At 40.3% G+C, this 23,539-nt stretch overlaps 1 protein-coding gene across 3 annotated transcripts in view; it reads right to left on the reverse strand.

Annotated features, from left to right (window-relative positions):
• Window positions 1–3,219: 3,219 nt before the first annotated feature.
• Window positions 3,220–23,539, reverse strand: part of REEP3 (receptor accessory protein 3) — a 181,746-nt gene continuing 161,426 nt past the window's right edge. The window contains exons 6-7 of one of the 3 annotated variants that reach the window (XM_073685399.1): window positions 15,104–15,249; window positions 3,220–7,277 (exon numbers count right to left, since the gene is read on the reverse strand). In XM_073685399.1, coding sequence (XP_073541500.1) covers window positions 7,221–7,277; window positions 15,104–15,249 — 203 coding nt within the window. In that variant the 3' untranslated portion in view covers window positions 3,220–7,220. The remainder of the gene's footprint in view (window positions 7,278–15,103; window positions 15,250–23,539) is intronic. The other 2 variants (XM_073685400.1, XM_073685398.1) reach the window with 2 other exon arrangements.

Genomic DNA, 23,539 nt, shown 5'->3' on the forward strand with positions numbered 1-23,539 from the left:
ACTGTCATAAGAACATACAGATGAATATGTAAGCAGAGCACCAGATAGAGCGCCTCCCCACAGGCTGCCCCGGAGAACAGGCATATTATTATCTCCAAACTGAAAGTAAAGATTACACAAGAACCACAGGACGGATTTCATCAATCAAGGTATCATATTAATCAGTGTAATGTCTCCCACCTGACAGTGTATGTAGTTTACGGAGCACAATCCTGCTGACAGGTGCACTTTAAGAGCTCATTCAAATGTCAGTTCGTCTTCTATTAGCACTATCTGTTTTTTTTTTCCCATAGCTAGCACTCGTACCTATGATAGTGTATGCGGCTGTTCACGTCTGAGTTTTTGAACATTGCGGAGACATGTCCGATATTGATCTGAGGGTCAAATCAAAATCAACAATGCAAGTCTATGGGTCCATGAAATAAAAAATAAATAAAATTGGTCAGCAATCGGATGCCAGCAGCGTGCTATTCGTTATTAACTGATTGATAAGAGAAAGCGAAAAAAAACCTGATGAAACCTGTAATTTTCTCTTATGAGTGTTCGTGAGGTCTAAGGCCACTTTCACATGTTCAGTATTTGGTCAGTATTTTATATCAGTATTTATAAGCCAAAACCAAGAGTTGGTGAAAAATGCAGAAGTGGTGACGTGTTTCTATTATACTTTTCCTCGGATTGTTCCTCTCCTGGTTTTGGCGAACAAATACTGATGTAAAATACTGAACGTGGCCTAACTGTTCCACATCATTACAGATAAACCATCAGTGGGGGAGGGGTTGTGTGATAAGATTATATGTAGAGGGGTGAGGAAAAGGATGAGGGGGCAGCTACAGGCAGAGCTCCCTCCTCCTCTCCCCCAGTCTTTACTGAGAAAGGAGATGGTAGTTTTGTTTTCATAAGATTTGATGTAATGTAAAAATCTGTCTTCACTGAATACAGATTTTACCCATGAATTGAGCATTTTAAGAATGAAAGATCAGTTCTGGCAGATAAAAACAAACAGATTTCTCTGCTAAAATATATTAAAAGTTTTTTCTATTCTCCTGTACAATTGATTTATTAAGTAAAAATTAAAACAGTGGTTACTCTTTAATGCAAATACTTCTGACATGCATGATAACCCAATCTAACAAATTAAAAGTAATAGAAATCAAACATTAAAGAGCAGTTATCACACTCAAAAGAAAAATCACATACAGCCGTCTGCAGTTAAGATTATTTTTTATTGGACTCATCTGCAAAAAGATCCAGCATTTTTGCATTTCTTGAGCTTAATAAGCAGCATCCAGGATTGCAGCAGTTACAAAATTCAACCATTCTGACGTATCCTTCAGAAATTACAGCACTGATTTTTTTTTTATTAATATTTTGCCTTGAAACTGTACTTTTAATTAAAAAATAATACTCAGTTCTGTTAGAAGAGGTGGCTTGAAAGGAGAACTGGGGATGTAATTAAGAGACAACTGTAAGGAATGAGGTTGTATGGTGCTTACAAAGAAAAGAGCGGTCAAGGTAAAATTCCAAGATAGAGGCTATTACATTACTATACGAACAATGTTATAGTAAAAACGTGTTAATACACATTACAGGCTCATATCAGCATTGGGAATATCCCAACACAGTCATTTTTTTATGTAGTTACATATACACACGCCGAAAAAGAGACCTGTGGCCTTAAAGTGGTATTCCCATCTCCAAGATCCTACTCCCAATATGTAGATGTAATAATAATAATAGCAAATATCTCCAATTAGAAATGTAGTATAGTATTTTTGATTCGCTATCTCTCTTACCTCATGTGCAGGCATTGAAGGACCTTAGGTATCCATGGTTACGACCACTAGCAACTAGTTAACTAACTGTGACTTTATCAGTGGAAGTAACCATGGATACTCAAGGTCCTGCGATGCCTGCACATGAGGAAAAAGACATAGCGAATCAGAAAAACTATACTACATTTCTAATTGGAGATATTTTATAATATTACACCTACTACATATTGGGATAGGATCTTGGAGATGGGAATACCACTTTAAAGACAGAATTTCTGCATGCAATTTAGAATTTCATACAACCCAAAACTCTAGGAGCAGAATAAAAAAAAATTTGCAACTAGAGTTGAGCTACAGGTAGACCGCCATGTTTCATCTGCAGCTTTCCTCGTAAGTTCAAGGTGACTAGACTTTTCCTTACAAAAGTTATCCCTTATATAAAACCAGTCCTCCTCGGCCATCACCTCTTCCAAGACTGTGCACAAGTTTAAAAAGCATTAACAGAGAAGTCCATCCACAGTATAAAAAGTAGTCTGTATTAGTAATTCTCCATGAAAAGTTAGTGCAAATTACTTGAAATATTGTAACCACCTTGCATATGCTATAACGCCCCAAAATTTCTCCATCTAGTTGCTATTGCTTTAATACTATGTGCATACCCTTAAAGGGTGTAATAGCCACAACGCAGAATATAGTATATAACGCCAGGCTAAAAAGAGATTTATGCAAAATTCTTAATATAAAAATATTATTTTAGTGAATAAATATAAAAAACATAAAATGAGAGGGAACACCTCATATAAGAGACACATAATGAGCCTGGGCAAAACCTGAGACATGAATGGAATCACACATTAATAGCCAGGGGAACAGGACAATAAAGTGCCAGTGCCAAGTAAGATCTACCACCGCCATGAATGTTAAATTAGATCCCCAGGTTCCTAAACACCTCATAACAGCATAACAACCTTGTAAATAGGTAATGTTACCTGTAATAATCACTTTACTGAATATGGGGTCCCGAGCTTTGTGTCCCTCCACCCCGACACGGTTTTGCCTTGCTTCTTCTGCGGGCCCCCAGACCTCAGAACCCCATTGGCGGTGAAGTGATTATTACAGGCAACATTACCTATTTACAAGGTTGTTATGCTGCTATGAGGTGTTTAGGAACCTGGGGATCTTACTTATTTAGCATTCATGATAGTGGTAGATCAATATTGAATGATTAGCACTGGCACTTTATTGTCCTGTAACCCTGGCTATTAATGTGTGATACCATTCATGTCTTAGGTCTTACGTTTTGTCCAAGCTCATTAGGTGTCCCTTATGTGAGGTGTTCCCTGTCATTTTATCATAATATAATATATATATATATATATATATATATATATATATATATATATATATATATATATATATATATATACACACACACATACATACATATACACACACATATATATATATATATATATATATATATATTTTTTTTTTTTCAATAAAATTATATTTATATGTAAAGAATTTTGCATAAATCTCTTCTTAGCCTGGGATTATGTACTATACCCTGAGTTGTGGTTAATATATCTATGGTGAAGTGTTAGGATTTTTGGACTATGATTATAAATATATCTTTAAGGCTGTCTACTTTGGTTTCCGGTTGAAAGGGGGGTAGTGGTGGCCAGACAAAGGATTGGGTATGTTGAATTTCAACATGCCCAATCCATTGTTCTCAAGGGTGATAAGCTACCCAGGGTGTCCAACCGCAGCTTTTTCCCCCTTCTCTTTGCAAAACACATGAACAGCCAAGTTAAAAAGGTGCATGAGCATGGGTAAGGAGTGGAAAGGAATGGCTGACTGCTATTAAAAGGTGTATGGCGACCTAACGCTACGGCCACACTATCAGTATTTGGTCAGTATTTGGTCAGTATTTTTTCTCAGGAGTGGGAGCCAAAACCAGGTGAGGAACAATCAGAGAAAAGGTATAATAGAAACAAGTTACCAATTCTGCATTTATCACCCACTCGTGGTTTTGACTCCCACTCCTGAGAAAAAATACTGACCGAATACTGATAGTGGGGCCGTGGCCTTAGTCTGATTTTTATGAACCCTGGAAATGATAATTACAGACTGGATATCCCTGACTTAAGTATTTACAGTTAATTTTTTAACAAAATATAAATTAAAGTATCCCATAATCGTCATACCTAGATAGATGTCAACAAGTGGTAGCTTGACTATGAATAACCTAATCTTGTTGAGACTGTTGATGAGGTAAGTCAATACTATAGACCAAAGCAGAGGCCAATAATGAACACTGGCTACTAATACCTGTAAAGCTTTTTAATTCTTACATTGTATAGGTGCACATTTACGGTGAAGGCTCGGGTACAGAATCGGTAAAAAATACTAGATAATTGTCTGACCACCATGAAGGGTGCCCCTCAGACCCCAATCAAAAAGGGTCAGTCAAGGCTGTAGGTGTCTGTCGGGTTCCGTCACTGCGATTTATTTTTTTTGTGTTCCTATAGCGGAACAAAAATCGGGATGTGAGCCAAGTCTTAGAGTATTATTTATTTTAAGATAAGACGTTCGTATTGATAAATTGGTTCCTTATGGTCAACTAATTACATTTAAAAAAAGACATTTATATTACAAGATATAAACGATGAGATACTTCCTTCAGAAATAACTCATGTATAAGAAGTGTCCCGAGAACACATTAGAGGCTCAAATTTCAGACCTTTTTTGGCCTAGATGATTGTAATTGTGGATAAATGTATTTTCATATTGTTCAGAGGTCTGAGTCAAGCTAATCAGTATAATCAGTAGGTTTTCCACCACGTGCATTAAATACAGTAAATGAATTAATGGTTCCAGAACAATTCGCATTGGGAAGAAACCTCTCCCATACAGGAACTGATTATATACATTTTATAGATTTACTCCAAGTCATGTTTACCCATATATAACTAAAAGAGGTTGTCCACTACTTTAGACATTGGGGATAGGTAATCAATGCTAATCGGTTGGGGGTTCGACACCAGGCACCCCTGCCGATCAGCTGTTATCAGTGTACTCACTTGCGGAGATGCTCAGTCTTCTGGTAGTGGCTGCCACAGGGTAGTACACATCCACCTCCTACTCAAATCAATAGGAGGCAGATGTGTAGTAACCTACGACGGCCACTATCAAAAGACAGCCCGTTCCAAAAAATGTGTACTTTTGGCTGATGACCACTGGCACCGATAACAGCTGATCGGCGGGGGTGCCTGGTGTTGGTCCCCGGCCGATCAGACATTGATGATCTATTCTAAGGTTAGGTCATCAATGCTAAAGTAGTGGACAACCTCTTTAAGTTACATATAAAAATCTTAGAATGTGCCAAGATACAAATATAGTAGGAAAAAATCTTGCCCACCAAATAGGCACTTTGGATTGTCAAAATTTTGTAAACTAAGATGTGGCCAAACCTGGGTTTGCTTGGAAACCCTAGCATTGTAGAAAGACAAACATTTTTTACACCAAAGGAAAAAAAAAAAACACCAGTTGTGGTGCACTACTTTCCTGGTTTCCTACACAATTGCCGATTTTGGTTTCCAACAATTTTGAGGGTAAAAATTACTTGCAGAGTCCATAGGAGAGAATAACTATTAAAAGGCAGCCAGACACATTAAGACAAAAATTGGCGAAACACACTGATTTCAGAAAGACCAGCCAACCAACTAATGTGCCCGATGCGGTCTAGACTCCGCCCTGTTGTCAAATACTGGGAAAAAAAGTGGGACTGGGGTCTTTTAAAGCTAATGTAAAGTATCTACAAAAAAGCATCAAAACTTCCTCCATCATATGAAGCATATTATAAATATTATAAATGTACTTAATGATGTGTTAGAACCAATGGAAAATAATATTAGCCATAGATTATAAGGTATAAAAATGTAACAACCACAAAAGTAACAATATGCATAATACACGCTTTCAAATTAATCACACAAAACAAATCCTATTCCCAAAAATAAAGCACTACTAGAAATCGTTCAAAAAAAAAAATTTCCACTCTGAACCTCAGAGAAGTACAATATAAGAAATAGAAACACACAACATATATCATATATATGCAGCACAGCAAAATAAAGCTGAGAATTGCAATGGAAAAAAAAAAAAAAGACAGATGATTTTGTAAACCAGGACTGAGAAAAAACAACAACTAACAATTGGTAAAATAAAGAAATAAATTCCAAACTGTGTAGCAAAAGAATGCAAAAAAAAAAAAAATTAAGCAAAAAATTGTTCTATCAGGCCTTCCACCCTGCGGCACAGTCCACCGCCAGCAGTGGTTGTAAAGGCATCAAAGGACAATATTCTATTTGAAAGCAAGTTCAATAGTTGGCTATGAGCACCGAAAAAAAGATCAAATACAAAAGGATGAACAATAAAAAGGAAAAATAAATGAAAAATTATAAGTGGTGTTAAAAAAAAGTTGAGATTACCTTTGTATCCAGAACTACATTTTTATCAGTAATCAGACTATTGTGTGAAGGTATTCAGTAATATAAAGTAATTTACACCAAAATAAAAAAAATATTTGAACTAAATTAATTTTTAAAGGGACCTGCCAGCTCTTCTGACATGATTTAATAAATTCAGGAGCTTTTTTTCTTTAGAACTCTGTATTGTATAGTTCTGCTAATCCTCCTGGAAATATATATTTAAGTTGACTGGCTGTTACCATATCTCTTGTTAATAGGATTTCTCCCCACACACTGTCCAATCAGTAATAACAAATGTTAGAACATGTAGGGACACTATTAAAGGGAATGGTAAAAGGGGATTGTCATTCTATTCATGTATTTCCAGGAGGAATAACAGAGGAACAGTGCTGAACAGAGTTCTAAGAAAAGATTAAAAATAAATAAATAATCTCTTTTTGGCTCAGGTAAAAAGTTTCCAGTAAATGTGACAAAAATAGCTGATGTTTATGTAAATTAAGTGATTAAACTGTAGTCCGTAAGCCCTTAAAAAGAACAATGAAAGGCAGCTTCCATGTCATAGCATTGTCAGAACTTAGTAAGGCATCTTAGTGTAAAGACATTTACTATCAAAGAGATCGCGCATTTTCCATAAAACTGTAATAAAATACCCTATTGTTAGGGTCCAGTCCTCCAAATGCTGATTGACTCCATCGCACGACCTGGAAGTTCTAGACCCGCTCCCGAAATAGTAAGAATAAACCACTCCTGTACTAATTGTACTGAATCCCACAAGTGGCTACAAAAGTTACAGATATAAAACGTTCTATAGATCATATAAAAATATGCAATAAATAGTGCTCATGGAGGTCGTGGTAGTCTCCTCGTGTCTCTTGAAATGTAGAGCATCTTACTACGTCACAGAGCATAGAAAACAATGGCAGTACAGCAGTTCAGGGCGTTCCGTCAGTTCCCTTCAGAAGTAAACTTGGGGTCTTTTCTTCACTTTGTACTTTAGTGATCCGTATCGTACCTGCAAAACAACAAGAACAGTTTGTCACTTAAAGAAACACAAAAAATAAAATATCCCACAAATTCCTACCTTAAAGGGGGTTTACACTTTCAGGAAAGTGGGACCCAAGTGCTCTAAAATACCTAAAACGACATGAGCTGCGGAGGGAAGAGGTACTCACCCTCCCCGGGTCCAACGTCCTCTTCCCTCCGCAGCTCAACGTTTTGGCTGCAGCGGTGACGTCACATTGATATAGTGAGCATCACCACTGTAGCCAATCACTGAGCTCAGCCGCTCACACCGTCTAACTCGGAACAGCCTCTGAGCTCAGTGTTGGCTACAGCTTTGATGCTTGCTGTCGACATGACATCACCGCTGCAGCCAAAACACTGAGACCCGAGAAGTGGCAGGGAACAGACAATGGACCTGGGGAGGGAGAGTACCTGCTCTGTTTATTATTTGAGAACACCTACTTTTCAGTGATATTATATTATCTCATGTTATAGTTAAAGCCATATTAAAGTTTCCGTCCTCCTTAGTCTTGTGTGTGTCTATAAGACAACTGGCTGCAGCAGAAAACCCCCAGCTATGCTTTTTGTACACTGGGACAAAAAAGGCGCCAAGTTCAACCTCTTAATAAAATGGAACAGATTAGTACATTTATTATTATTATTATTATTATTATTATATTAGTACATTTACCCTGTGTTTTCTGGAGGAATTCTACTAAAATTCTATAGATTGAGAAACTGTGAGGAGAACCATATTTCCTGTATATATGAAATATTTTCCAGTGTTCTTTTAAATATTCAGGCCACTCACCAGACATGTGCAGGATAAACATGACAAATTGGAATTATGTTATTTTACAGTAATTTAATCAAGTGAAGGAAGCAATTTGGTACACGATGAAATATTGCCCAACAATGAAAACTGAAGATGAATTGTACTCAATTCCTTCCTATTTTTATTTGCAATAACCCTTACTATGATCTGGGGAGGAGTAAATGCAAGCAATGCAAGCGACTCTCAGGGCCTTCAAAGGGTTGTCTGGTCTTAAACTACAAGTCTGCAGTCATTCCATTAAATCACAGACTTGGGAATCCCAACATTGCGGGGACGACGTGCTGTGCAGATTTTCCGGTGTCGGCAAGTATGCGATATGTACATTCCAGGTCACATTCTGACTAGACTGTTTCCGAGCTTGCTCAATACACTTGCATTGAGCGGGGCCGCGCCCATGTAGTTGATATGCGGTCGGGAGTATGCATATCGCATACATGCATGACAGCATTACTGACGCAGACACCGGAGAAGCGTCACAGCGATGTGAGGATTCACAAGTCTGCAGTCACAAAGTTTAAGACCGGACAACCACTCTAAACCTGATGGCCTCCCGCGGCTCATACATACATGTGGTTATTTCTAGTACTGCAGTTTAGTCCCATTCAACACAAAGGATTTCAAGCAAACCTGACACTGATACATGATGCCCGATTCACAGGCAGCAAGTATCAGGCACTAGCTGTATGAGGTAAGCTAGGGGTTTCAAACATGCAGGCAGCACGTGGCCTCTCAGGCTGTTTCCTGGCTCGCAGGCACATGAGCTCCAGTAATAATTTAGCCCGGCCCAGGGAGCTGCCGACACAAGCACTTCTCTCCAATTGAACGTGCATCCCCAAGCGCACATTCATTTGAAATGTATCGCGGAGCAGAGACTGGCTCTTTGTACTGCAATGCCAATAGCAGCCACCCAATCAGAGGCCGGCAGCTGACGTCAGCAATCCGGCAGTATATGATGTCACTGCCACGCGCTGTCCCGGCTTTGAAAGAAGATGACGCTGTTCGCCAAGGGAGCAGAGGACAGGTGAGAAGGGGGACATGGCCGCTGCATGGGGACCAGGCAGGGGGGACATGGCCGCTGCATGCTGACCAGGCTCGGGAACATGGCTGCTAAATCGGGAGCAGGATGGGAGACATTACTACATTATTACTACATGTTGGCCAGAATTACTATATTGTGCTAATTGTAAGGCAATATTATTGCACGGGGCCAATTGGGGGACAAAAAAATATATATATTAAAAAAAATAAATAAAAAAAAAGTAATGAAAAAATATTTTGCCCCTAAAAATGCTGTTTTATGTACAAACTAAAGTAAACAAAAAGGTGCACATTTGTTATTGCTGCATCTGTAATGACCCAAGCTATAAAACTCCACCATACACATAAAATTAATTCTATTTAAAATTTAAATAAATAACATGCCAAACATTCAAAAAATAGCTAAAAGGGTAAAGAGAAAAAAAAAAAAAAAAAAACTGTATCACTAAAAAAGTCATCTTATCCTGCAAAGAACGTGGACCATCAAATTCAAATTTTTTCTAGTTTGAGATCCCCGAGTTAAAGGGTCTAGTTCTCCTGATTAGCTATGTCGCTTACCCCATGTACAGGGCATTGCAGTAGCTTAGGTATCCAAGCTACAACCACTCATATAGTGACAGTTAGCCGTTAGTGGTCGTTACCATGGATACTTAAGCTACTGCAATGCCCTGAACATGGGGTAAGCGACATAGCTAATCAGGAGAACGCTACTACATTTCTAATTGGAGGCATTTACTAATATTGTTATTATTACACCTACTACATATTGGGATAGGATCTTGGCGATGGGAATACCCCTCTAATTATCGATAAAAGTAAAAAACAGATCTAAGTACATTTTCTTTACTTTTTTGGAATTCATGCCACTGACATCTGTCAGTTCTGGCATATAAACAGTCTAGGAAACTGGAAAAGGAAGAACTGGAGTATTCCAAGTATAACTGTACAAAAGTTGTTTGGGTGGAAAATAAACCATTTTGGTGAATTGAGAAACAATTTATAAATGAAATCCCAGCAGGTTTATATCTCACAGATCATTACACTCAACATGGGATTGTAGTTCGTGATTTACACAATCACTTGCAGGTGTCCCAGCAGGAGAACAATTTATGCAATTCATTAAGATGTTTCTGTTGATGTTCTAAGTACTGTTAATTAAAAAGCAGAAAGTACCCACACCCAATGCTGAAAATTCACCTGTCTCACACCATGGCATAATGTTTGCATTAAAGTCATTTCAAAATTAGATACAAAAAGGAAAGATATTCCCTTTCAGGTACTGTTGTGGAGACCCTTTTTTATATTTAATTCACTAACATGATTACATATTTACAGAAAAAAGTAATTCCGTCACAGCTTGTACTTGTGCTGCAGAGTTACAAAGATCAATGGCATTTTAGTGGGTATGCAAAGACAGATGATTGGGTCAGAAACCGCTGAATTAATGACCCCTAAGTAAATACATTTTTTGATAGGGAAGGAGAAAATTGTAACTTTTTTATTTATTAAAACAAGTTCTTATGCCCTAGCATATTAATCTTTCATTCAAGCAATTCTGGTTTCGAAAAACCCCTGTTCCTGGCTGCAGATGTTTTATAAAAAAAAAAAAAAAAACTGTGCTGGACCCAGGGAGGGCAAGTCAAGCACCAAGTCTCTGCCGCTGCTCCCAGGGTCTGTAATGGTCTGCAGCGCTGAGGTTATGTCAACAGTACTGTATACAATAACAGATCAGCAGCTTTGTCTGAGTTGATGGCATAAGCCGCAAAGCTCACAGATTGGCTGCAGCGAGGTCGACATGAAGTTAGCACTGCAGACAATAACAGACACTGGGAGCAGCAGCAGAGACTCAGAGTTGAACCAGGGAACTGTGAGTAAACAGTTTGTTGGTTTTATTTTTTTAAAGCCAAACTGCAGCCGTGGACAGGGTTTTTTCGAAACAGGAAAACCCTTTAAAAGTTGAGGCTAGACATATACAGTTGAAACCAGAAGTTTGCATACACTATATAAAAAGATACATATGCATGTTTTTCTCAATATCCAACATGAAATCAGAATAAACCTTTCCCGTTTTAGGTCAATTAGGATTACCATCATTTTTAATATTTGCCAAATGCCAGAATAATGAGAGAGAGAGAGAGAGAGAATGTTTAACACATTTTTATTACTTACTGCAAAGCCAAAAGTTTCCATCCATTTCATTAGTATTTGGTACCGTTGCCCTTAAACTGAATGACTTGGGTCAAAAGTTTGGGAAATCCTTCCACAAGATTCTCACAATAGTTGGTCGGAATTTGTGCCCATTCCTCCTGACAAAACTGGTGTAACTGATCCAGGATTGAGATCAGGGCTTTGTGATGGACACTCCAAAACATTGACTTTGTTATGCTTAAGCCACTTTGTTACCATTCTGGCAGTATGCTTCGGGTCATTGTCCATTTGGAAGACCCATTTCCGCCCAAGCTTTAACTTCCTGGCTGATGTCTTGGGATGTTGCTTCAGTATTGCCTTCTTTTCTCATGATGCCATCTATTTTGAGAAGTGCACCAGTCCCTCCTGCAGCAAAACAACCCCACAACATGATGCTGTAACCCCCGTGTTTCACAGTTGGGATGGTGTTCTTAGGCTTCCAAGCTTCTCCCTTTTTCCTCCAAACGCAACGATGGTCATTATGCCCAAAAAGTTACATTTTAGTTTCAACAGACCACAGGACATGTTTCCAAAAACTAAGGTCTTTGTTCCTGTGTGCATTAGCAAACATTAATCAGTCTTTATGTTTCTTTTGGAGTAATGGCTTCTTCCTGGCAGAGTAGCCTTTCAGCCCATGTTGATACAGTACTCGTTTCACTGTGGATACTGACACAATCTTACCAGCTTCCGCCATCATCTTCACAAGGTCTTTCGTTTTTGTCCTTGGGTTGATATGCACATGTCGGACCAAAGCACATTTATCTTATCTCTGGGACACAGAACCCATCTCCTGAGCGGTATGATGGCTGGACATTCCCATCTTGTTTATACTTGCGTATAATTGTTTGTACAGATGAACGAGGCACCTTCAGGTATCTTGAAATTGTACCCAAGGATGAGCCAGACTTGTGCAAGTCCACAATTCTCTTCCTGGTATCTTGGCTGATTTCTTTAGACTTTCCCATGATGCTACACAAAGAAGCAGTGTGTTTCAGGTGTGCATTAAAATACAGCCACACGTGTATCTCTAACTCAGATGTTGCCAAAAACCTATCAGAAGCATCCAAACACATGACATCATCATATGGGTAGTCCAGAATTGATTAAAGGCATAGTAATCTTAGTGTATGTAAACTTTTGACTTTGCAGTAAGTAATAAAAATGCCTTAAAACATTCTCTCTCTCATAATTCTGGCATTTCGCAAATATTAAAAATGATGGTAATCCTAATTGACCTAAAACGGGAAAGGTTTATTCTGATTTAATGTCAGATATTGAGAAAAACATGCAGATGTGTTTTTTTATATAGTGTATGTAAACTTATAGTTTCAACTGTATTTAGTTAAAGCCACAACAGGTGGCAGCCCAAAAATCAACACAGCAAGAAACTGTGGCTCTAGATAATAGAGGGAGGTGCCCCTGTAAAGTTCATATGCCCCATTAGGGCATATAAAACACATTATGTAGCTGAGACAACAGCTAACTCTGGACACAAAGATGTTTTATCATCAGACAAGGTGATACGAAGGGTATATGCATGTGTTAACTATTTGGTGCAAAAATTTCTGCACCTCTTGGCAGGAAAAATGCATATTTTTGCTGTGCTTTTTACTTGCATTTTTGGTGCCGATTTTTCCCCACTTATTAGTATGGGTGAAATCTGCAGTAAAAATGCTGAAAGAATTGACATGCACCAGATTTAAAACTGCACCAAATCTGCAAGTCACAAATAAGTAACATGTGCATGAGACTTCAGGATTCTCATTCACTTTGCTGGTATCGGGAAATCTTTCAGGTGAGAGCTGGCACACATGCACGAGTGGTATTGTATAGAATCCCAGTAGTCGTCAAATTTTTCAGAATGGATCCTGGCAAATTGTAGGTGGACTTTTTTGTACCTGGGGTTTAGGAGAGGCTTATTACGTGAACGACAACTATGCATGTCATTCTTCTGCAGTGTGCGCTGAATTGTGTCATGGGAAACCCTTACCCCGCTTTGGTTTCTACTTCCTTAGCTAACATCAACGAATTTGAATGTCTTCTTTCTTCAACCCTTCTTAACAAAGTACGCTCCTATTTAGGTGTTAGGCTGTGTGCCCACTATGCGTTTTTTAAGCGTTTCCGCAGCAGAAACGCTTAAAAAACGCATGGTAGAAGGTCTGCCATGTTCCCCAATGATAATCCTCATGTGCTGTGCACATGCTGTGGAAATTTCCGCTGCGGATTATCATTGTGGAAAAATCCGCAGCACTACCAATTATTTTGCGTAAGCGCGGTGTTTTTGCCATCATTGAATCGCTTAATATCCGCATGACTACATGTGCACATGCGGATATTAAGCAATTCAATGTGCGGATGGTACCCGGGTCTGGAGAAGAGAAGACTCTCCTCCAGACATGGGTACCATACTACCTGTAAAAAAAAAAAAAAAGATTTTAAAATAAAAAATAAACATTATACTTACCTTCCGATGGCCCCCGATCTCCTTAGGGATGTGTCCTGGCTCCCCGGCAGCTCGCAATGGTCTAAAAGGACGTTCCATGACGTCATTTAGTCATGTGACAGGTGACGCGACCGCTGACGTTGGCGGTCGCGTGACCTGTCACTTGACTAAATGACGTCATGGAAGGTCCTTTTACACCACGGGGAGAACGGATGCATCGGAGAAGGAGTCCGGGCGCCATCGGAAGGGGAGTATAATGTTTTTGTTTTGTTTTTTTACCATTTTTATTTTTTTTAAAATAAACTTGGTCACACTATATAAATCCATGCCGGTTGCATGGATTTATATAGTGTGACAAAGTTATCAAGCACTTTTCCAAGTGATGCCAAAATCGCTTGGAAAAGTGCTTGACAACCCGCATGCGAAATCACATGTGCAAAACGCGTGACAAAAGCTTGTCCCAGGCAGAAACAACGCATGTAAAATCCGTTTTTTTGCTGTGCTTTTTGACCACCCGTTTCTTCCTATGGGTGAAAAAACCTTGCAAACACGCAGCAAAAACGCAGGTGCGTTTTCTGCTGCAGAAACGCTGAAAGAAGTGACATGGTCTATTCTCCAAATACGCAAGCAAGGGAGAAAATACGCAGCAAACAAAAAGCCACATGTGTGAAAGGAGAATTCTGGTTTCTCATAGACTTTGGTGATACTGCTATAAGCAGCTGAAAATTTGCATAACAATCTGCTGCAAAAAACGCAGCAAAACATAACGTGTGTGAACATAGCCTAACGGTTTTCTCACAAATTTGTTGGGGTGTACTCATTTATGATGTGCACTGTATATATATCATGCAACTAATGACAAATATTACTTTGCTACTAGGAAAAAAAAACATATGGATGCAATGAGAAGAATTAAAAATCTTGATTACTGAAGGGGGCAACCATAAACAAAGTAGTAGGAATTACTACACCCATCATGATTAGGATAAAGGCTAATGCATATTTATCACTTTATTATTCTTTATTATTAATAGTATAATCTTCCACTTTCCATTTGTGCCCAATTTGGCATTTTCCAAAGCAATAGAGTAAACCTGTAAGTTTACAGTGTATTTTAACCGTATTACAGTGAATCTGCTCTGCCTCTGCTATCTGGCAGGGAACATTATCCACTCAGAACAAATGGAGGAAGGGATCCACAGTTCATCTAGAGTTTAATAAAACACATACAAACTCTAGATCTGCATTGTGCTGCTCAGTATGAACTGCTGCCAAAATAAACTAGCTCTGTTTATTAATGTATACCTTATAGGGGAAAAAAAGGAGCACATACCTCTTTGCGGCCTTTGACGACCTTTACAGATCTCATGCTCTGTGATCTCCGAAGCCCCTTGTGTGCATACATTTCGTCTTCCGAGTGTGCCCCTGTTTCTTCATCAGATTTGTCATCTTCAGGCTCTTTCCTTAATGAGCCAAATCCTACAAAAATCAAAAGTAAAATAGACTGAAATGTGAATAGGAATAAAAGACTGAACTGTAGCTGGAACCAAAAGTAATGATTACAAATTAAAGCGTCACCATTCAAACATCATTTTACCATTTCAATCGACTGATAATGTGGAGTAGAATTGTAAACGCCATGTTGGACGTGACCGGAGAAAACAACATGATGAAGTCAAGACCAATCCAAAAAAATATAGTGTACAAAGTTCACTCTGTGTGACTGCAGACTTATGAAGCCTCCCAGCGCGTGCACGAGGATTCTCCAGTTTCTGAGCCGAGACCGGCTCAGAATATGCGTTATACATACTCCCGGCCAGGGACCGTCTAGTGGGCGCGGTCTCATTCCAAATACTTGTATGGAGAGAGGCGGTGCCCACTAGACGGGCTCTGGCTGGCACTATGTATAACTCATACATACACTCTGGTCCCGGATCAGAAACCGGTGAATCTCCGCAGTGCACATAGCGCGCGCTGGGAGGCTTCATAAGTCTGAAGTCACACAGTGTTTTTTCATGGCGACCGGTTGCCTTTCAATACACAATAATACAGTAGCATCCAGGTAATGGTTTTAAAAAAGACTCGTTTATTGCAAAAAAATAAGCATTTTTTAACCAGATGTAAATGCCTTTCCCTCCCGAATACGGTGCAGTTTTCTTAAGTTTTTGCACCTCTCCATTGCTAAGATATGGCCATCTCTTTCCTATGTATAAATCTCATCCTCCTAGTCAAGGGGGTGTGATCCTTAAAAACATTTTTTCAGAAGAGTTGAGGACAACGCCCACTTGGCTATAAACAGCTCAATTTACATAAAGGGATGAGGGGGCTATATCTTAGGAATGGAGAGGAGCAGGAACTAAAGAAAAACAAAGCCAGATTGAGGAGAAGAGCGGCATTTACACCATGTGGGTGACAGGTGCTCTTTAAATAGATCAGTGAGTTGTTACAATACTCAACAGATTAGTTTTTCTTAATACAGAATTATTCTGCTAATAAATGAGACACTGGGTCTTATGTTTTTTGTACCAAGTGCCAAAATAAATTTCTATGGAGACATGTGTGACACCCCAGGGGTCTGGTTGCCACAGTGATAGAGATATTACGTCTGAGAGCAGGTGGGAGGTCCTTTGGTCAGGGATCCTGTGCATGCCACACCTCCTGCCCAGTCTTGGGAGGGGAAGGACTTCCCCTATATAAACCTGGGGCTGAGGCAGGGTAAGGAGTTCTGAGAGGAGAAGACAGGGAGCAGAGCTGCTCTATGGGCTCTGCTCCACATGCAGGCCCTGTCCAGGGGCCTGAGCCTGGAGTCAAGGAGAGTAGAGACAAGAAACAGCAGAAGCAATACTACTACGAGTCAGGGGCTGGCAGCTGCAGAGCTCGCCCTGACTGAGAAGCTTTCTTACCGGACCCGGCGTCCGAGGCTGTGGGGACTAACTCTTACCCAGCAGCAGAAGCCGACCGGCAGGGGATTTCAGGTCCTCAGGCCCAGAAACCCGAAGGCACGGTCACACGCATGGGACCAGCACCGCCATCGTGGAGCGGAAGCCATTAGAAGGCCCCGAGTCACCGGCCATACGGGTGAGCACCACACGGTACACTCAGGGACGTGGGCTACTTATATCCGCTTCTAGCAAGGTAGCCAGAAGAGTACAGTCAGTTTGGGAGGCCTACAACTCCGCCTGGCCAGGGGAGATCCCATCTGCTCAAGGACTGACCAGGCCCCGCTCACTAGCAAGTACTCCGGGAGGGTCTATCGTTGTTACCAGTAAAGACCCTGAATTACACCGCACCGTCTCTGAGTGGTTCCTGCTACCCCCATCATCCACATCTGCTGCCCTGAGGCCATACCCCTCCCGTTGGGGGTTATGCCATCTACGCTGCACCATCCATCCACCGGCCTCAGCGGACTGTCCTGCAGCGGCAGCTCCATAGCTGCATTCAACGGGTGGCGTAGTCGTCCTACATCTACCGCTGTTACATCGCCGCTCAGTTTGACTCCCTGGGCACGGACCGGGTCACCGCCACGAGACTACAACCCTCAAGAGATCCGGCTCCGGGTAAGCTCCCGCGTGCGCAACGCAGCGCGACACAGGCCCAGGGGCGCGTCACATGCAGAGCTTTAAATCTTCAAAACGTTTCACAAAAACTACATTTAAAGTTAAAATGTAAAAATCAATAATTACAGTAATGGCAAATCATAGTAAACTGGAATTATATGGATGAATTATAACCACACAGAATAGACTACCCTCACACACACACACACACACTTCTGCCATGAATGATAAAAGGGCAGTTCCATTGTAGTAAGTAATGGTATATTGTTAGATTGTGCCACGACTCAATGATCGCCGGTCGTCCAGCCCCCACCTATCCGAGAAGTAAAGAAAACAGGAGATAAAATAGTAGAAATCAGAGAACACAAGAGTTAATCTCCACCATGCTTTCATTTCCTGCTTACTGATCAATGAGGGGTTAAGTTTATCCTGGTCTTCTAAAGCAGAAAGGGTAGTGGGATGGGTCCTCCTAACAGTCAAAACAGGGTCTGAACTTTCCTTAGGACTATGGACAAATGTGCGGTCTTAAAGCATGGCTGATCACCAGGATACTAGTGGGATAAAATATTTTGTTGACATATATAAGGTTATCCATAAAGGAAGGAAAGGGAAGGCAAGGGAAAGGCAAGGCAAGGGAAAGGAAAGGCAAGGCAAGGGAAAGGAAAGGCAAGGCAAGGGAAAGGAAAGGCAAGGCAAGGGAAAGGAAAGGCAAGGCAAGGGAAAGGAAAGGCAAGGCAAGGGAAAGGAAAGGCAAGGCAAGGGAAAGGAAAGGCAAGGCAAGGGAAAGGAAAGGCAAGGCAAGGGAAAGGAAAGGCAAGGCAAGGGAAAGGAAAGGCAAGGCAAGGGAAAGGAAAGGCAAGGCAAGGGAAAGGCAAGGCAAGGCAAGGGAAAGGAAAGGCAAGGCAAGGGAAAGGAAAGGCAAGGCAAGGGAAAGGAAAGGCAAGGCAAGGGAAAGGCAAGGCAAGGCAAAGGCAAGGCAAGGGAAAGGCAAGGCAAGGGAAAGGCAAGGCAAGGGAAAGGCAAGGCAAGGGAAAGGCAAGGCAAGGGAAAGGCAAGGCAAGGGAAAGGCAAGGCAAGGGAAAGGCAAGGCAAGGGAAAGGCAAGGCAAGGGAAAGGCAAGGCAAGGCAAGGGAAAGGCAAGGGAAAGGCAAGGCAAGGGAAAGGCAAGGGAAAGGGAAGGCAAGGGAAAGGGAAGGCAAGGCAAGAGAAGGCAAGGCAAGAGAAGGCAAGGCAAGAGAAGGCAAGGCAAGAGAAGGCAAGGCAAGAGAAGGCAAGGCAAGAGAAGGCAAGGCAAGAGAAGGCAAGGCAAGAGAAGGCAAGGCAAGAGAAGGCAAGGCAAGAGAAGGCAAGGCAAGAGAAGGCAAGGCAAGAGAAGGCAAGGGAAGGGAGGAAAAGAAAGAAGGGAAGGAAAGAAAGGAAGGACGGAAAGAAAGGACGGAAAGAAAGGACGGAAAGAAAGGAAGGAAAGAAAGGAAGGAAGGAAAGAAAGGAAGGAAAGAAAGAAAGGAAAGAAAGGAGGGAAGGAAATTCAAGACTGGGCCTTTACTTGCCGTTGCATGGCCAATGATGTCCCCTGCTAATAACTCAGTATTTAATATCATGGACTGCCAAGCACTAATAAAGGGACAGAGTTGAAAAAAAAACCACAGCACCGAGCCTGGATGTTGGGGACAATTGGTTGTGTACTATAATTCACATTAATATGGAAAGTAAAATCTGGAGCTAGTCACAGCACGAGGACAGTCAAGTTAAACAGACACTCTCGCTCCATATATGTATATATATACAGCTAGGAAGCAATACCCTGAGATATTCTTTATATGAGGTGCTGGTATGCTGTATTTGGATATCCTTTGGAGAAGAGACTAGACAAGTTGGAATGAGAGAAACACAGCAATGTCGGACAGCTCTTTGGTCTGTCTTGGATAAACAGATTTTCACAGGCAAGAGACTTGTTGAACTTGGAATAGTAGAACTTTCTAAAAGTAAGATAAAACATTACAGAAAGCCAAGACTAACAGAAGCTGGGAACAGTAAAAGGAATATATGCTTTAAACACTTCTACCAGTGCGGTATAAAGTGGATATTAACCATTAAAATTCTGCATGGTCTGCGCCTACAAGTATAATGTGTATTAAATTTGTCATAATACCATGAAAAAGAATGGTTAATGTGTGTCACAAATTGAAGCATCATTGAATGAAAATGACACCATTTACCTTTCAGCATGTATATATACGAATTAGTGGGACTTTCTGCCTGGCAATAAACCGGCACGCACCCAAACCCCATAATGAAGTGGGATATTTTACGTTCCGCTTACCAGGTGGAAATGATATTAAAAGTGCAGTCTGACCAGTATATTTCTATTAAAAGGGTAACTATTTATATATTTTTTTTCCAGGTCCTGTGAACCCATTGATTGGTCAAAACACCACTCTGATGCCCTTAGAGAGATGTTTTGACCAATTATAGCCATTATAATAAATACTCTTAATTTTTTTTTATTAAATGATAGGCACCTTTTAAAAGCACTATAGTACTATAAAACGGCTATAAAACAGCAGGATAACAAAATACTAAGCAATAAGTATTGCCAGTGGCATAATTATAGAGGTCACATCTGACAAAGTTATGACCTGGCCCCTTAGGTTAGGTTTCTACGATGAGTTTTTGGTGAATTTTTGATGCAGCGTATTTTCACTACACAAAAAAACCCAGCGTCTTATAATTTCAGCAAAGTAAATGGAATTTAAAAGAAATATCAAGGCCAAAATGCTCTTTCTACGCTGCGTCGATTGACTGCAGCGTGTGTTTGAAATCCGCAACATGTTAATTTCTCTCGAGGGTACACTGGGGTTTGTGTGTGGATTTTTCCCATGGAATTGCATTATATGAAAAAACTTCGCAATTAAAAAAAAACGCATATGTGTTTCCTCTGCAAAAATGCATGAAACACATATGTAATCTGCACAAGACTGTATCATGAAAGTTTTATTAAAGCCAAATAAGGTATTAAAAAAGTAAAGCCGCTTTACTAAAAACCTGACATACCAAAAAACCGCAGCGTCAAAAATGTGATAAAAATGCAAGTAACCTAATAAGTTCAGAAATGCTGCAAAAAAAAATTAATTGCAACATCAAAAACTCACAAAAACTTATCGTGGTAACCTAACCATAGACTACAATCTTCATTGCCACAAAGTTCTGGCATTGTAACATCTCTAGTTACATCCCTGTGTATTATAGGAGCTTTTTAGACCCCCTGCACACCAGGGCACATGTACCATAGTGTCAGAATTCCTGTCGTCTTTCTACAGTTTGACCACTAATGGCTGCTATTGTTCACCTTAATAATTATGCTGCAATCCCACTCCTTACCACTGGAGGCTGCTGTTGTGTTCTGCAATTGCCCTTTACTAAGATGGAATATTCTGAACCTTGGAATCCATCTTGTTTCCTGTCTGGGCCTACTTAAAGCCATATGGATTTCTCACTCATTGCTTGAGTATTGTGTCTAGCTGTTAGCTTAATTCCAATTTCAGCTTCTGAACATTCTTTCCCAGACTGTTTTCATTCATCTACGGATTGTTCCCTACAACTCCTTTGTTATATCCAAGTACATCTATAACCGCTTGCTGTTTCTGCATGTGCTCCTTCGGCCACTGGTTTCCAGCAGTAATACGCCAGTAACATCGTAACACATAGGAGCCACTAACGCAACTACTACATCTCCCTTTGAGAGAGTGGGCCCAGTCCAAGTTACTTATTGTGATGTGTGGATGCCGTGGTCTCCCCTCACTAGTCCTGCAATGCTGGTTTAATAAGGATCCTCGCAAAAGGATATGGGACAAAAAAAGCAATATCTTTCTTTCTTTCTCAATGGTTAAGGTTTTGGTGGCATTAACCAGTGCCAAATGGAGGCAGGAACATACAGAGGGGATGAGGGTGCCCCATAGTAAGGTTGATATGAGAGGGAGAGAAATGTATACATACTACAGTATGAAATTATTTCAAGTATTCTTGCACAAGATCATTATTGAACTCTAGGGGCTCGATTCATCAAAGCTTTCACCCCAGGATTCTGGCATGAACGCTTGGAAAAGTCGCAAAATTTAGGCGCAATTGAGAGTTGCACCTAAATTTTGCACATTTTGGAGATCTCATGCCAGTTTGTCACAGCTCAGACAAAATGAACAGAGCTGGGATGAGGGTGTGGTAATCACCGCTCGTCAAATTTATGACACGGCGTCGTTCGCCTAGCCACAAATCTTAATCCAGAAGGGACTGGAGTAGGATTTGTGGCAAAGAAAAACACAGAAGTGCACACCACTCATACAAGAGGCATGTGCCCCTTGATGAATCAGGAGCGTCTGACTCCAGCACATCTCCCTCATCAAGACCTCGGTGAACAATGCCAGCCTTGATGAATCAGGCCCTTTGTGTGTGAGAATTGCTCCTTTTACTACAATCTCATTATTATTCAAGGCCAAAATACTAAATGCTTTCTTCTCACTGGAGGCTTCTCTGGAGAACAGCGAGAATGCTTCTTAGAACAAGGGCTGTTCACACTCCGATCATTACAGTAAAAGAACGGAGCACATCTTGTGTCATCACTGCAGGATTGATTACCCCAAGATCTCCATCGATAAGATACACCCACATAAGTGACATGTAAGAAATATATGCAGCACTGTGGAAATATGCTGCAAAGTAAAAATATGTTGTTTTTTTATCATTTAACAAAAAGCAAAGTTAATAAACAAACAAATTAAAGAAGCACTCCTCCTCCCAAAGTTTTTATCCTCTTAATATATTGCAGTCATCATATTATATAGCACTGTGTACTTACAATTGCTCATTTTACCTTTCTACCCAGCTAATTCTTCTCTGTTCTCTGCTCTATGTAGAAACAGGAAGTCTCTTTTCCCAGCAGAAATTATTCCCCTCTTCAACTCCTGACTCAGCTGTTCCGCTCCTTCCTCTGCCAGGGACTTTTGCAATGATGACCCATGAAAAGAAAATGAACCTCCTCTTTCTACATAGAGCTTAGAAGGATGTAGCTAGTCAGTTCTTAATCACGTGATGTCATAGACCTAATGGAAAAGGGAAGAATTGGAGAATTGGGTAGAAAGGCAAAATAAGCAATTGTAAGTACACAGTGCTATATAATATGATGATTGCAATATATTAAAAGAATATAAACTTTAATGGGAGGAGTGCTTCTTAAAAATCAATATTTGTGGTAACCTCCCTTTACATTTCAAAAACAGCATCACTTCTAGGTACACAGTTTTTTTTAAAGGCACTCGGTAGGGAGGTTGTTCCAAACATCTTGGGGAACCAAGCACAGATCTTCTGTGGATGTAGGCTTGTTCACATCTTTCCATCTCTTCATGTAATCCTAGACAGACTTTATGTTGAGATCAGGACCCTGTGGGGACCATATCATCACTTCCAGGACTCCTTGTTCTTCTTTATGGTGAAGACATTGGCTGTATGTTTGAGGTCATTGTCCTGTTGCATAATACAGAATAAATTTGGGGCTAATCAGACGCTTCCCTGATGGTAATTACATGATGGATAAAGTATCTTGATGGATTAATGCTGTTTTTTTGACAAAGGGCGGTCACACCGAATACTGATTTAATTAATTTTTTTTTACTTTCGTTCCATATACGTTGCGTTTTGTTCATCAATAATAAAATATAAACATGATTTTTTAAAGTATTCTTTAGAGTTGTTTTTTTTTACACTTGAGCAAAACATTTGCAAAGTAATGTATTGTATATATCTCCTTATTCACCCAACTCCCTAAATTTCAGGATTTTCACCACCAAATCAATGCATGTGTGGCCAACCAACATGGGGGGCAACATGCAAAGGGTGTAAGCAAGAGCTTCTGGCAGCAATAGTCTACTCTTCACCTTGGAAGGGTAACAGAACAATGAAGTGGGTCTTGTCACCAGATTTCACAAACTGCATATAGTAGTAAATCTATCTCCTGGAGCTGATGAAGCTGGTCTCCTTACTTTGAAAATCCATATCAGAATGCCTATAAAATTCTCTGCGAATCTTTTCCTGCCCAATATTAAAAGGCTCATTTTAATTTGACGATTATACAGTCATTCTGATATGCAATTTAAAAAAAAAGCAGTCTGTATTGTGTGGTCTGGTGACGGATCAGCTTTAATGCACACTGGTGGTCTTTC

The sequence above is a fragment of the Phyllobates terribilis genome, unplaced genomic scaffold, assembly GCF_046119375.1.
Source record: "Phyllobates terribilis strain yellow unplaced genomic scaffold, ASM4611937v1 Scaffold_5__5_contigs__length_657084704, whole genome shotgun sequence".
Taxonomy (NCBI): domain Eukaryota; kingdom Metazoa; phylum Chordata; class Amphibia; order Anura; family Dendrobatidae; genus Phyllobates; species Phyllobates terribilis.